Source organism: Coloeus monedula (genome assembly GCF_965178545.1).
Source record: "Coloeus monedula genome assembly, chromosome: 3".
Classification (NCBI taxonomy): Eukaryota; Metazoa; Chordata; class Aves; order Passeriformes; family Corvidae; genus Coloeus; species Coloeus monedula.
Window position 1 is genome coordinate 104,808,701 of NC_138783.1, and position 12,760 is coordinate 104,821,460.

General features: G+C 41.8%; 1 protein-coding gene across 1 annotated transcript; it reads right to left on the reverse strand.

The window, feature by feature from the left end:
- Positions 1-3,137: 3,137 nt before the first annotated feature.
- Positions 3,138-11,893, reverse strand: EIF1AX (eukaryotic translation initiation factor 1A X-linked). Its single transcript, XM_082278130.1, has 7 exons — positions 11,724-11,893; positions 10,760-10,843; positions 9,026-9,129; positions 7,613-7,663; positions 6,323-6,404; positions 6,124-6,215; positions 3,138-4,492 (listed from the first exon to the last, which is right to left on the reverse strand). Exons 1-7 carry the CDS (start codon positions 11,737-11,739, stop codon positions 4,487-4,489), a joined length of 435 nt encoding a protein of 144 aa, XP_082134256.1. The 5' UTR covers positions 11,740-11,893; the 3' UTR covers positions 3,138-4,486.
- Positions 11,894-12,760: the final 867 nt, after the last annotated feature.

Below are 12,760 nucleotides of genomic sequence, written 5' to 3' on the forward strand. Positions count from 1 at the left end.
TGACCTACTTTGAAAACCCTAAAAAAAGATCTCAAGTATTTCCATTGCTGGCAACACTTATTTCAGACATGGGCACTTCAGAGTCCCTGAAAGCCAGGACTAGAAACTTTTCCCACCGAGATGCTGAAGCACCCTGCTTGCTCCCGTATGTCAAGATCTGTTTGGTTTTTTGCTTGTCTGCTCCCTCCAGAGGCCAAGCACGCAAAGGTATTTAGCTGATCATCTTCCTCAGCCGGCAGAAAAATTCATTAATTTAACCAGAAGGAAGAGTAGGGCTGATTAAGGAATACAGGTGCTGGTGACAGAAGGGACTCCTACACCATCACAGCCTAGGCACACAATACAAGCCATCCACTTTTGCAAGAGGGAAAAAGGAGTGCTTAAAAAACAGTGAGAGGGCTTCAAAAGAGAATTTACTGCTAAGCAAGTGATGCAGTAAGAGGCCCCAAGTCTCTGTCAGCTTCTGCTGAAGCTTTCCTTCCTTGAGCTGGCAGCCTGGATATAAATAAAACTGCTGTGCAAGTGTCCTCTCTACAGACACAGAAAACCCATGAAGAACAGCTCATAGGTCAGACCACACAGTCTCATCTGTGCATTTTCTGAAAATATTTTTTGTCCCACTAAACTAGTTGCAATTACTAAATGAAGGTACTCAGAATTTTCAGTTGGCCTCTTTATTTGGTTGTCATTGCATTTTATAATCACAATGTTGAGCTCTGGTGTGAAATCTGATGGGCAAGATAAGAGCACAAGCTATAACCTGAATTAATCAATGGGAACTCTGACTCTTGCTTGCTGTGATTAAAAATGTAATGAAGCCAAGGCATCCTCCCTTACGTCTTCCCTCTCCTTCTCCAAAAGAAAAGGCAATCACAGCCTGCGAAGTAAATTCTGAAGACTCATTTTTGCAACAAAATGAGAAAGCATTGCCAACAGCTACCTGCAGAAAAGACAGCCATGGGTCTTCAGTTTGAAGGGACAAATAAAGCTGCACTCACACTACTACAAAATTATTTCAGATAAAACTCCCCTCTTCCCACACATCTTCCCAAAAGCTACACTTAAGTCTTCTTCTCCATGAAGCAGTCAACCTGCCTATAGGATACCATAGTGTCCACAGATGAAAAGCTAGGTTTGAGTCCTCCAGGGAACCATAGGATAACTCAAGTCCCTTGATATTCAGTAACACCAAATAATTATGGATTAGGTTGGAGCTTGCTCAACAGCAGGAACATTCGACACTCCAATTCACCTGAAAGCAGGACTTACCTTATGGCCAGAGGGCCTCAGGGAGCAGCAGTCCAGTATTTCACACATAGAGATGCCACCAGTCCTACCAGTTTATCATGAAGAACTTGGTTGAGAGTGTGACCGGACACCACAAGGAGCAACCTGCCAGCCTTGGTCATCAGCTCACTGCCATTCATGGACATCACCCAGAGGACAGAGCAACCCCTGTGCCAGCCTAACCTCTGCAGGTTATATCTGTACCCTAATTTAGTGTGCGTGTATAATATGGTACCATATATGAGATATATGGCATGTATCACACATCTGTATGGCACTAGCACACACTACCACAGACGTGCATGCTGGCACAGGCAGAGCACAGTCATGATACAACCTATCAGCAGTGACAAATAAATGGCAGAGCTCAGCAGTCATGGGTTACCAGCTCCTCCTCTTGAGAAGGGAACAAGAGGTTGTTTCTCATACGCTTTTTTCCAGTTGCTGTGTCTGGACTGTATCTGCTAAGGATTAGGGTGGAAAAGCATTAGGGCTGTCCAAGCAAATGCACAGCTACCCCTATTGTAAGGTGAACAGACAAAATTTGAAAAAATGGACAAAAATAATTTTTCAAAATGTTAATCACAGAGAAAACCTCGCAGTGGGAAACAGAGAACACAAAGTTTATATTTTAGTTGTGGGAGGTAAATTTTTGAATCCCTGCTTTCAATTTTGCACTCCAGGTAAGAAGCCAGCAGCAGTTCCCACAGTTAAACAAGAATTACTAAAAATTTATCTAGGAAATACTTTTATAGATGGTGTACCTTTCATAGCTTTAGAGTCAGCAACCTTGCATCCTCTAGCTGGCAGCTGCTGTTCTACCACTGTTCTCTGCATGGAGATGTGGGAAAGACAGCTTCTTGTGCAAGCTGTTTTTCCAGCCCCAAAGAAAAAAGAGACAAGAGGGATGATATAAAGCTACCTAGATTGGACTGTGAAGGGAGCTTTAGCAGAGGACAGAGAAACAAGGTGACCAAGGGCACTCAAGAAGGCAATACAGCCCAGCTTATGAGTAGAAACCTAACAGTGTTAAGCTGGTGCACTAGTAAGAAATTAATAGTTAAATAAGAAATTTCCTTAAAATCTGCAGTTTAGGTTGAGCCATAAAGACTGGGAGCAATAAAGACTGGAAGGAACCTCAGGGCAAACCACAACCAATTCTGACAGGAACAGTTTCATCTTTGACCCACAGCTGAAGTCTGTGTTGTACTAGAGAACTGTAGACTCCCTACAGCAGCAGTGTGTACCTGTGTTTCCCCTTACCACTGACATGCATTTACATTTCACACACAGAAGATCAGTTTTGGCAAGCACAGTTCCCATACTATCTGAATCTTCAGTATACATTCCCTGCAATTTAACCACTAACCTTCCTGCTAATACAACTGAAAGGGCAAGACCCCTTCTGCACTTAGATCTCAAGAACTTCAAGAGCTTTTAACCATTTTCAGAGCTGCTTATAGCCTTCTGAATACAACGAGGAAACCAATGAGCTTGGGAGTGGTTTATAAGCCTTATTCTGAAACATTACACCATTTATGTTCCTTCACAATTGAACCTCACAGGCATACAAAGACAGCAAACTGATATATTTAAGATCAGTCGAGTATGAATGCTGTACTGGTAGTATCTTTCCCTCAATATTTAGCAAGTTTTTACAACAAATAGTTAAAACTCATGAAATATTTGGCAAAATTACTTAATACTAAGACAACGTTATTCCTAGAGCAGGCTACCTGATCCATGTAAGGAAAAGAGACACTGAAATGAAAGTAAAAAGTAAAATAAAATACATTTTTACAAAAGCTCTGGATGTTTAAATTTTCCTTAAAAAACAAAGCAAGGAAGCCACTCCATATTTAAAGCCATTTTGTTTTTATCTATTGGGGTAGTCACTTTACATCATACCAAAAAGACTGTATAAGGAATACAAGTGTCAAGAATCAGATCTTTATGGCACAAAAGGAATTTTTCCATTAACCTGCTTTCAGAGTTGTTAAATACATTATTAAGACAAAGACACTAAGGCTACCACAAAATAATATTTGCATGATGACGTTAGTCTTTATTCACTTTCTCAACTGACTCCTCCTGTCTGAAGGTGGAGAAGAATCTTTCCAGTAGTTTGTTTCATTGATTTATTCTGAGTGAAAAGATTTTCTACTTTTGACACAAATTTATTTTCTTATTTATATTGTTACTCAAAGTTCACATCAGCTTTTATGTTGCACCTTACAATGTATGGAATTTCAGATTAAAATAAAACTCTAGTCTTAACATAACCTTTTATATAATGTAAAAATATTCTACATGTTTAACATATCAAGAATGTTAAGCATTTACTTTGGGGAAAACCTATTCTATGCATTTTTCAGTACAAACCCAACTGGGAATGTTTTGCATTCGTGTATCCCTGTTCAGTCGGGTGCCACCCAGTGTTCATCGTCTGCAGCTGCAGCTCGGCCACTGCACCAACCGCAGTTTCCAAAAAAAATCGCCAATTTGAGATGCTGCTCACTTTTCATCTTTACTCCTCTCCCACCCCTCCCTCCACTATGGGACATTTACATCTTTGAAATAATGAGTGTTTTTAGTTATCAAAATCAGTATAAAAATAGCAGCATGCTACTAGATGCGAAAAGCAGATTCATCATGCATTGTGAGTTTAAATGCAGATTTCTGCCTTCCTCTTACATTATCAAAATCTTTTTTAAAGTTAACATCAAGGCAAGGGGTATAAGGACAGACACTGCATAGTATGATTCGATACTAATCTGAACTGGGTTATTTTCCTTTAATCAAAATCCATGATAATTACAGGGTAAACGATTTTTATTTCAAAATACAAGTTTAACTGGAATTGTAGTGATGAAAGCAGAAGAGGGAAAAATGCAGTCTTTTACAGCCCATGTCACTGTATCTCACATTCAGAGGTAAAAGCTCTAATTGGTGTAGAGACAAAATATTTGTGGCATGTCATTGAACCTTTGTGATAATCCAGCATTATCCATTTCTAAAGAAATATAAATACTTTAAAACAAACATTGAAAATAAATCCTTTTGATGTAACAAACTACACTCTTTACCGAGAATTTTCAGTCTTCTTAAAAGTAAGGGACTTCACCCAAAAAATAATCGAAGTATCAATGTAGAACAATCCTTGGAGGAAAAAAGTCGGAATGTAAACCTCTGTTCCAAATTAGATCTGAAAAGCAAAAACACCACACCATGTAATTCACCCAAGTGTATTTTTTATCATTTTATTATTTTTTTAAGTTACTTTTACAGTTCAACAGGAGACTTCCTGAACTTAGCACAGTCCAGGTTTTGCCTCAGATCATACCCTGTTTTCTTAACATGTGAACAATTACTCCCTGCTTTTGTCCCCACCAGCCCTGTGACAATACTATGGTCATGCAGGTGAGCAATTCTGCAGAACCGCGGCATCTGCAATACAATTATACATCAACAGAACAGGAATAAATTCACCCATGATTCTCAAAAATGAAAATAAAACCAAGTTTGAGAGTCACTTCCCTAAGTAGTGACTTTCTAATCATTCTTCTGATATAAAGGAAAAAAGGAAAGGCTCCACCAAGTTCTTCCTGTTAACAATGACCTTGGAAGCTGCACTTCATTCCAGATATATGATGGTGATCCTCAGAAAGGTTACTCACATCTTTTCTTTATGTCTTTTACTTTCTTAAAGCATAATATTAATATTTCATTGAAGAGCTGACAAAAGCTTAAAAACAATCACAGATGCTCACTTAACCCCACACACAGATCCATTAGTTTGCAAATTTGTCCTACAGCTACTTATCTCTTTGATGTCTTACAATAGCCTCATTATTAAAAGCATGCAGTACTAGTTTTTCTAGCTTCAATGAGCTAAATCTTCAGTAAGCTCAACCACTCACAGGCCCAAAGTGCAATTTTCAAAAGTCTGAAGAAAAATTCCTCAACATTTTGATATTTTTAAAATACTTGATCTAATGAATCATATATTGAGAACCTCAAAAAACCCAGAATAATGTAAGCATTTAAAAAGAATTAGTCATATAATCAACTCAGAGAGAGAGGACTAAAAAGATGAAGAATTAAAACATAATAGTATACTTAGAACAGTCTATCCAATTAAGTTAACTCACTGGCTCAGTGAGTTACTACTTATCCTCTCAGCCAGCTGACCCTGCACATCTCAGCTGTAAATTAAAGTGCATCAACTTAGAAAACATTGCACAGCAGATTCTACTTCTGCAATTTATTATAAAATCTGAGTTGTAACAATTCTACTACTGTAATTTCAGAGTGTGCACAACCAATTACTACAGTTTAGTGGTAAGCCACACAAGTGACTGTGACACTCAAGATCATGGTTAACTTTAAAAAACTACTAAGATGCAGCTTCTTGTAGTTTTTATGTAAACAGAGACTTAAAGCCTCTGTTTTTTAAAAAACAAATTCCTCAATTATTTCTGCAGTTCTGATTAGACAGTGAGGCTGTTAACCCTACAGAGGAATTGGTGGTGGGGGGGGGGGGGTCAAATGACTGATTTTCTTTTTTTTTGAGCACCTTCAGACTGCTCTCCATGTGTGTTTTAGCAGCATGACACCAAGTGTACCATGTGCTTAGAGGTCAGCTCGGGAATGACTGTAGGACAGGAGAGAGGACAGAAAGCTGGCACATGCATGCACCACACCACTTCCTGAGGCAGTCCCTGAGGAGAAAGCTATCCTGAACACCCACGTATTCCTTGCTGCAGAACTAACAACAGCTTAGTGCCAAAGAGGACAGCTTCAAGCATATGATAAAAATACACATTTACTACTTACATCATCAATATCTTCATCATCATCTCCAATATCATCAAACTGGATTTCATCGTCATCTCCAGGACCAAATGTGTCTGTTTCATTGATTTTAGCTATGAAGGAATTTAGAGAAGTTAAGGAGTGCACTCACACTGTGCCAAGACAGACTGAGTATTCTTGTCCAACATGAACTTCTAATTTGAAGTGAAAAGATTCTTACCATGTTCTGGAAGCTCCCCATATGCTTTCAGGCTTCTGGCTTCATCTGCATTGTATTTTAGAATAACATCAGCCTTGTTATCCTAAATAATAATTTATTAGAATGTGTTAGTCATCTCTGACTAATGCCTTTAGTCTGACTAATAGAAAAATAAAACTATTAACCTCTGCAGACTGTACTATTTACAACTGTATTATTTACAGAGGATTAACACCTACAGTATTCATAGAAGAACATCTTGTTCTTCCATCCCCTCCAGTTCCTTTAAATGTGAAGTAAACACACTGGAATATTTTCATTTTTTCTGGGTGATAATTTAATTATCTCCAATTACAAGTAATTGACAGATTCATAGAATGGTTTGGATTGGAAGGGACCTTAAAGATCATCAACTTCCAACCCCCCTGCCATGGGCAGGGACACCTTCCACTAGATCGGGGTGCTCAATGCCCCATCCAACCTGGTGTCGAACACTGTGAGGGATGGGGCATCCACAACTTCCCTGGGAAACAAGACAAAGACAATTTGAGACAAATGAGAAATGTAGAGAACTCAACAACTTGACAAGTTCAGTTTCATGCCTTTGAAATTAACCTTTCTTCAGACCATACACATAGTGAAGTGTTTGGTGGTCAGTCAGGAAGTGTCAAAACCAAAAAATTCCTAGTTTTAAGTACTTTAATATACACAGCAAATGACAGTATCTTAAATGTTTTACAACCCTAATGCACATTTCAGAAGCAGTATCTATCTTCAACAACTGATGACACAACACTAACATTCATGAAAGGCATTCACCTAATGAAAATGTGACAACTGTTTCCCATTACCGTTTATATTACACAAAGTTATGCTACTACATTTTTAGAAATTTAAGTACAAACTAATTACTGATTAAGGTAAAAGCTGAAACATCAAGGATCCAAAATTCTATTACCAAAAATTCTAATTATCACAATAAAATGTTTGGTACTTGACTCAATCTCTCTTTATACCACAGGATCCAAGCACCAAACAGCTACATCTGGAAAAAAAGGTCAAGCTTGATGACAATAAGCACCTTCACTCACAAAGTCTCAGGATGCAATTTAGAAGAACAAGTTGAACCAGAATTTGTCTACTCATTACAATCTTCCTGTAATACAAGGAAACTAAAAATCATGATTTAGCATAACTAAATACAAATGAAAAGTTAGACAGGAATTTCCTCACAATACCTGCTGCAATTTAACAGTAAATAAAGCTACTTGTAAGATCTCTTTATATTGGCATATTATACTGAATTTTTACCTGGTAGTCTCTTAAGCCAATCAATATAATATCAGATGTATTTATCCAGACCTGAAGGAGAAAACATATGTTACAGAAATTCAATTTCTGTTGTATAACACCAAGAACCAAACAGCACATTTAATTTAGATTTATGGAGAGACATGAAACATTTCACTACAGCCACCACCTTCATTTTCTAACCAGTAAGCTGGAAATATCCAATTTGATATTTTAACAGCAAATCCAAGGTCATAAATACTCAAGAGTTACATTATTTTTACATGTTATGGAGCTATTACAGGATAAAGCAAACTTCTTTGAAGAGCTTCTAGCCAACAGGGTGGTTATTAAGCCTTAACTTCTGAGAAAACAGAAATAATGCATCAAGGCACCACTCGTGAACTCTGTGAACTGAGCTCCTCAAGGGCAAAAATTAAAGAAAAACCTGATGAAGGGGATGATGGACAAGAACAGTGAAGAGCACAAGAAAATGAACAGAGTTGTTTCTAGAAGCTGTTAACCAGAAATCTGCAAAACAGAATATGCTTTTAAATGCACAGAGTGGTTCTATCCCACATCTGCTTGGTTTTTTTGGAGACTGAACTCATTTCAGCTGGAATTTCCTTTCTTTTAGACATGAGGAATAGATAAGTGGTGCTTTTTGTAGCAAGAAATTAATTCTGCAGCACTTAGTGTTTATTTAAGCACATTCTCCACTACCTTCAACAATTTCTTGCAGGCAGCTATAGCACTGGTTACACTGATCCCACAACACGTGCATTCACTGCTCTCCAAAAAATGGAACAATCCAGAACGAAGACAGTGAATGTCTGTTTTCATTGGCAACAGACTGTCTGAGGGACCTCCTCCTTACCATACACCAGCAGAGGACAGGAAGATGTAACACCTGACAAGGCCCAGAGGGGATACCATCTGAAGATAGCAAAGTTAAGAATGCAGACACATACACCTGACATCCCTGAAGGTACAAATTTTTGCAGATTAGCTTTCAACAGAAATATTTTGGGAACTGATGAAGTGGACAACGAAAGGATGGCATTGGAGGTGTATTTTCTAAATAGTCACCAAGTTCCCCATCTGCAATTAGGAAGATTTTTATTATTTTGTATACGTATAATTTTCTAGAATTTGAAAAGCTAGTATTCTGTAAGCAGCCAAAAAACCTTCCCCGGAAATACACACACTGAAAGGTAGCCCTTCAACTGTGAGCTTCACCCAAAAGCCAAAGACTGCCTATTCTTGTACCAGCAATGGAAACAGAAGGACAGACTAGTTTACGATGAAAAAAAGAACTGAAGATACTAAGTGCAGTAGAAATATTCATTTTTGTAACAAGCTACATATGTAAATTTTTACAATTACATATCATGCATAATGTCACTGTTTCCTATTGCAATGCTTCAGAATTACCTTTTTTCTTAGCTTCCCTCTAATATGACATAACCTCTTCACACCATCAAAACATAATGCCTCCAGTCTTCCATTGCCTAACATCTTGATCACCTGGGCATATTCTGAAAGAGATGGTAACATACAAAAACACAGAATCATTTAGGTTGGAAAAGATCTTTAGGATCAACAAGTCCAACCGTTAACCCAGCATGGTTAAGTCCACCACTAAGCCATGTCCCAAAGTGCCACAGAGCAAAACTTTTGAACAAATCCAGCTTCAAGACACAACCAATTAACTTTTCCACCGTAACCCAAATTTGCTGTAACATTTTATCAAACGTGAACTGCTGAGAGGAGCTTCGAGCACCCACACAGGCTGCTCAGTGTGCCAGTTTTGTATCACTGTTGATGTTAACATTTTCAAATACTGCTCCTTCTTGGCTGCATCCACCCTTTTGTTCCCTCTGAAATGCTTACTACAGAAAATCTCAGAGCTATTAAGTCACACTCAGAGTCTGAAAGTTTATGACAGCATCACAGCACTTGTCTTAAAGGAGAACATCTCAATGTCACTGAGGGAGGAGAAAGCTGCATGCCCTGTTTAACCACCCACCGAGACTCTGAATCCCTCCTGCAGAGGTTCTGTGGAAATCACCCCACTGTCCTTGAAAGCACATAACCTGGTGTTACAGACACGGTCTGAAAGGCAACTAGCAGACTTCAGCTGAAGTCTATGAAGCACCTCTCCAACACCTGCCCTCAATCTATTCACTCTTCATCTTCTCCCTCACCAAGCTGCAGAAATCACATACTGGAGAACTTCACATAAGTTAGATACTCCAATGAACACGAGACTGCTCAAAACTGAGAATACTGTTTCATTAAGTAGATTTTGCTTGGGACATGTAATGGCTCTGAAGGATCTGAAGTTTCAGGTGTGCATAAAAATAAACCCCCTCTTCTGCTTACAACCAACACAGAATACCAGAAATTAGTTCAGTGGCACTTCTACAGGAATTTAAATCAGTACCTCTCTAATATTTCTAACAAACCAACTGATTAATTGGTTACTAGGAAAGCACTCGCATTATGTGAGCAACCACCAGAGTGTGACACACAAGACAGGGCGAGCTGAAAGGGAGGTGAGCTAAGTGTCACCAAGGGCAGGGCAGATGGGAATCCCAGTCATCATCCCCTAGCTGAACTCTCTTGTGCCTTACTTCACCTGACAACATCCCACCTACTGCTCCTGTTTCATAACTGTTAAGACTTCCAGCCCAGGAGCCAACTGAACCAAACTATCACAGGACAGAACAGTGAGATGAGCTGCTCTGCCATGTCAGTGACTTTGGGGACTTCAGCGAAGGATCCAAGAAAGTTAGGGTCAGTGTAAAACAGAACAGTGTAAAACAGATGCACAGACCGTGCATCCCAGGGAGAATTACTGGCAAGATTGAACCACAGCCGCTAAGCCAGCTGCTCACAGACCCTCACACGAAGCTATCAAGGGGTTTCTAGGGAATGTTTTAAGTGTTGGTTTACAGAGAACATTGCAGTAAGGTCAAGGAGAGAAAAACTTCATTCTTAAGTGGTGAAGCTATTGAAAATTTCCCTTTTCCTACTGTCTTTCTCTTACACTCAGTATGTCATTTGGCATTCAAATACAATCCCAATAAGCATACCTCTCTCTATTGTCACTTACAGTATGCGACTGAAAACAATGACATTGCCAGACTACAGTTAAAAACTCACCTTGCCCATCTTCTTTGAACACCAGTTCTCTTTTCTCTGATTCATTCTCATTCTTACCTCGTCGCCTGTTTTTACCTCCTTTGCCTAAATTCAAAGTGAGAATAGTAAAAAGCACGTGTTACTGTCTCTAGACACAGTGACTGAAAAAATCAGACTTACGGAGATTTTTATGCTTGTACTCTATTACGGCTATTTTAAGTATCCCACCCAAATCTAGATTTTTGGCTTACTTTTAAGTCTAAATTTTTAGCCAAGTAGTATCAAAATACTTAAACATTTGAGTCTCCACTGTTTAAGATGTCCTGGTTGCTCTGGAGTGACAGCAGCCTTCAAAAAGGATTTTCACAAGATGGCCATTTTCAGTTTCTGTGATCCCTGTTACCAAATATCTCATAATTAATGGTGGGATAGCCTGATGCACATAATCATCAAGAGCAGATGAATAACTTCAGTTACTGTGGTGCTGAAATCCCCGAAATACTCAAGGGGAAGCTTATGCTCCAAATGAAGCTGCCCTTTTTAAAATGCACACACGTGGCAACAGGATAAGATGCTCTTCACGAAGAGCATAAGAGCAGCTCACACCTGCCCCGCTGTTAAAATCTGCTGCTCCCTTACCCTCACGGTTTTTGCGTCTCCTTTCCCGGGTGAGAAAGAAGGGAAGCAGCAGCAGCACTGCCCAGCGAGGGCACGGAGGGGCCCGGCCGCCTGCACGGCAGGGCCTCTCCTGACAAGCGAGCCCCGGGCAGGGCCTCCCGTTCCCGACAGGGCCCCAGCGGCCTCCGACCCGCGCCCGGCAGGGGGAACCGGCCCGGGGACCCGCCGGGGTGGCGGGAGGGCCCCTCCGCCCGTGGGCTCCGGGCTCCGGCGGCACCCACGTGAGGGGCCCCCGGGCCTGCCCTGCGCGACCGTGCCCGGGCCCGGCCTCGCCGCCGCGGGCCCAGCGAAGGGAAGGGCGCCTCACCTTTATTCTTCGGCATGGCGCCGAACGCTCCGCCGCGGAGAGGCTGCGGGAGGGGCTCCGGGCGGGGGCGGCGGGCGGGGGCGGCGGTTCGGGCTCGGCGGCGGCTCCGGGCGGGACCAGCGGCGGGGCCGGGGCTGCGCGGGCTCGTGCGCTGCGCTCCGGCCGCTACGCCGAGCCGGCCACAGCGCCCCCCGCGGCCCGGCGGACTCCGGCACCGCCCAGCCGCCTGCCCGGGCCCGGCGGCCCAGCCCCGGCCTCGGGAACGGCCCCGCCCGGGCACTGCGAGGGGCTTTGTGTGGAGTTTGGGGAAAAGGAGGAGGAGGACGAGCGGGCAGCGCGCACCCAGCCAGCCCCGGCCTCGGGAACGGCCCCGCCCGGGCAGTGCGAGGGGCTTTGTGTGGAGTTTGGGGAAAAGGAGGAGGAGGACGAGCGGGCAGCGCGCACCCAGCCAGCCCCGGGACACCGCACAGCGCTCCGGGGGAGCGGTGTGAGTGGTAACTCCTTCCAGTACCTACAGGGAACTTACAGGAAAGATGGGGCAAGACTGTTTACAGGAGCACTGAGTGACAAGACAAGGGGGAATAGGTTCAGATTGGAAGTAGGTTTAAATAAGACCTTACGAAGAAATTCTTTACTGGAAAGTAAAGGCACTGGCGTAGGTTGCCCAGAGAGGTCGTGGAAGCCCCAGCGATGTTCGAGGCAAGGCTGGATGAGGCTCCGAGCAATCTGGTCGAGTAGGAGGTGTCCCTGCCCACGGCAGGGGGATCGGAACTGGATGATTTTCAAGCTCAATTCCAACCCAAACTATTTTATGATTCTGTAAGTTAGAGGGTATGAAGCAGGAGCTGTGGTATATCGGTCCCCCTTTCTGCCTTTGCAGAGTTTCTGGAGGCTTACAAATTATCCAGTTTACTTGTAAATAAATTTTAAAATGTTTTTAGATGGGCAGGATAAAGCCTTGTGTGAGCAGAGGGCCACAGCAATGCACACCTCTGATCCCAGGTGTGAATTTCACTGAGGAAATCACACGACCCTTG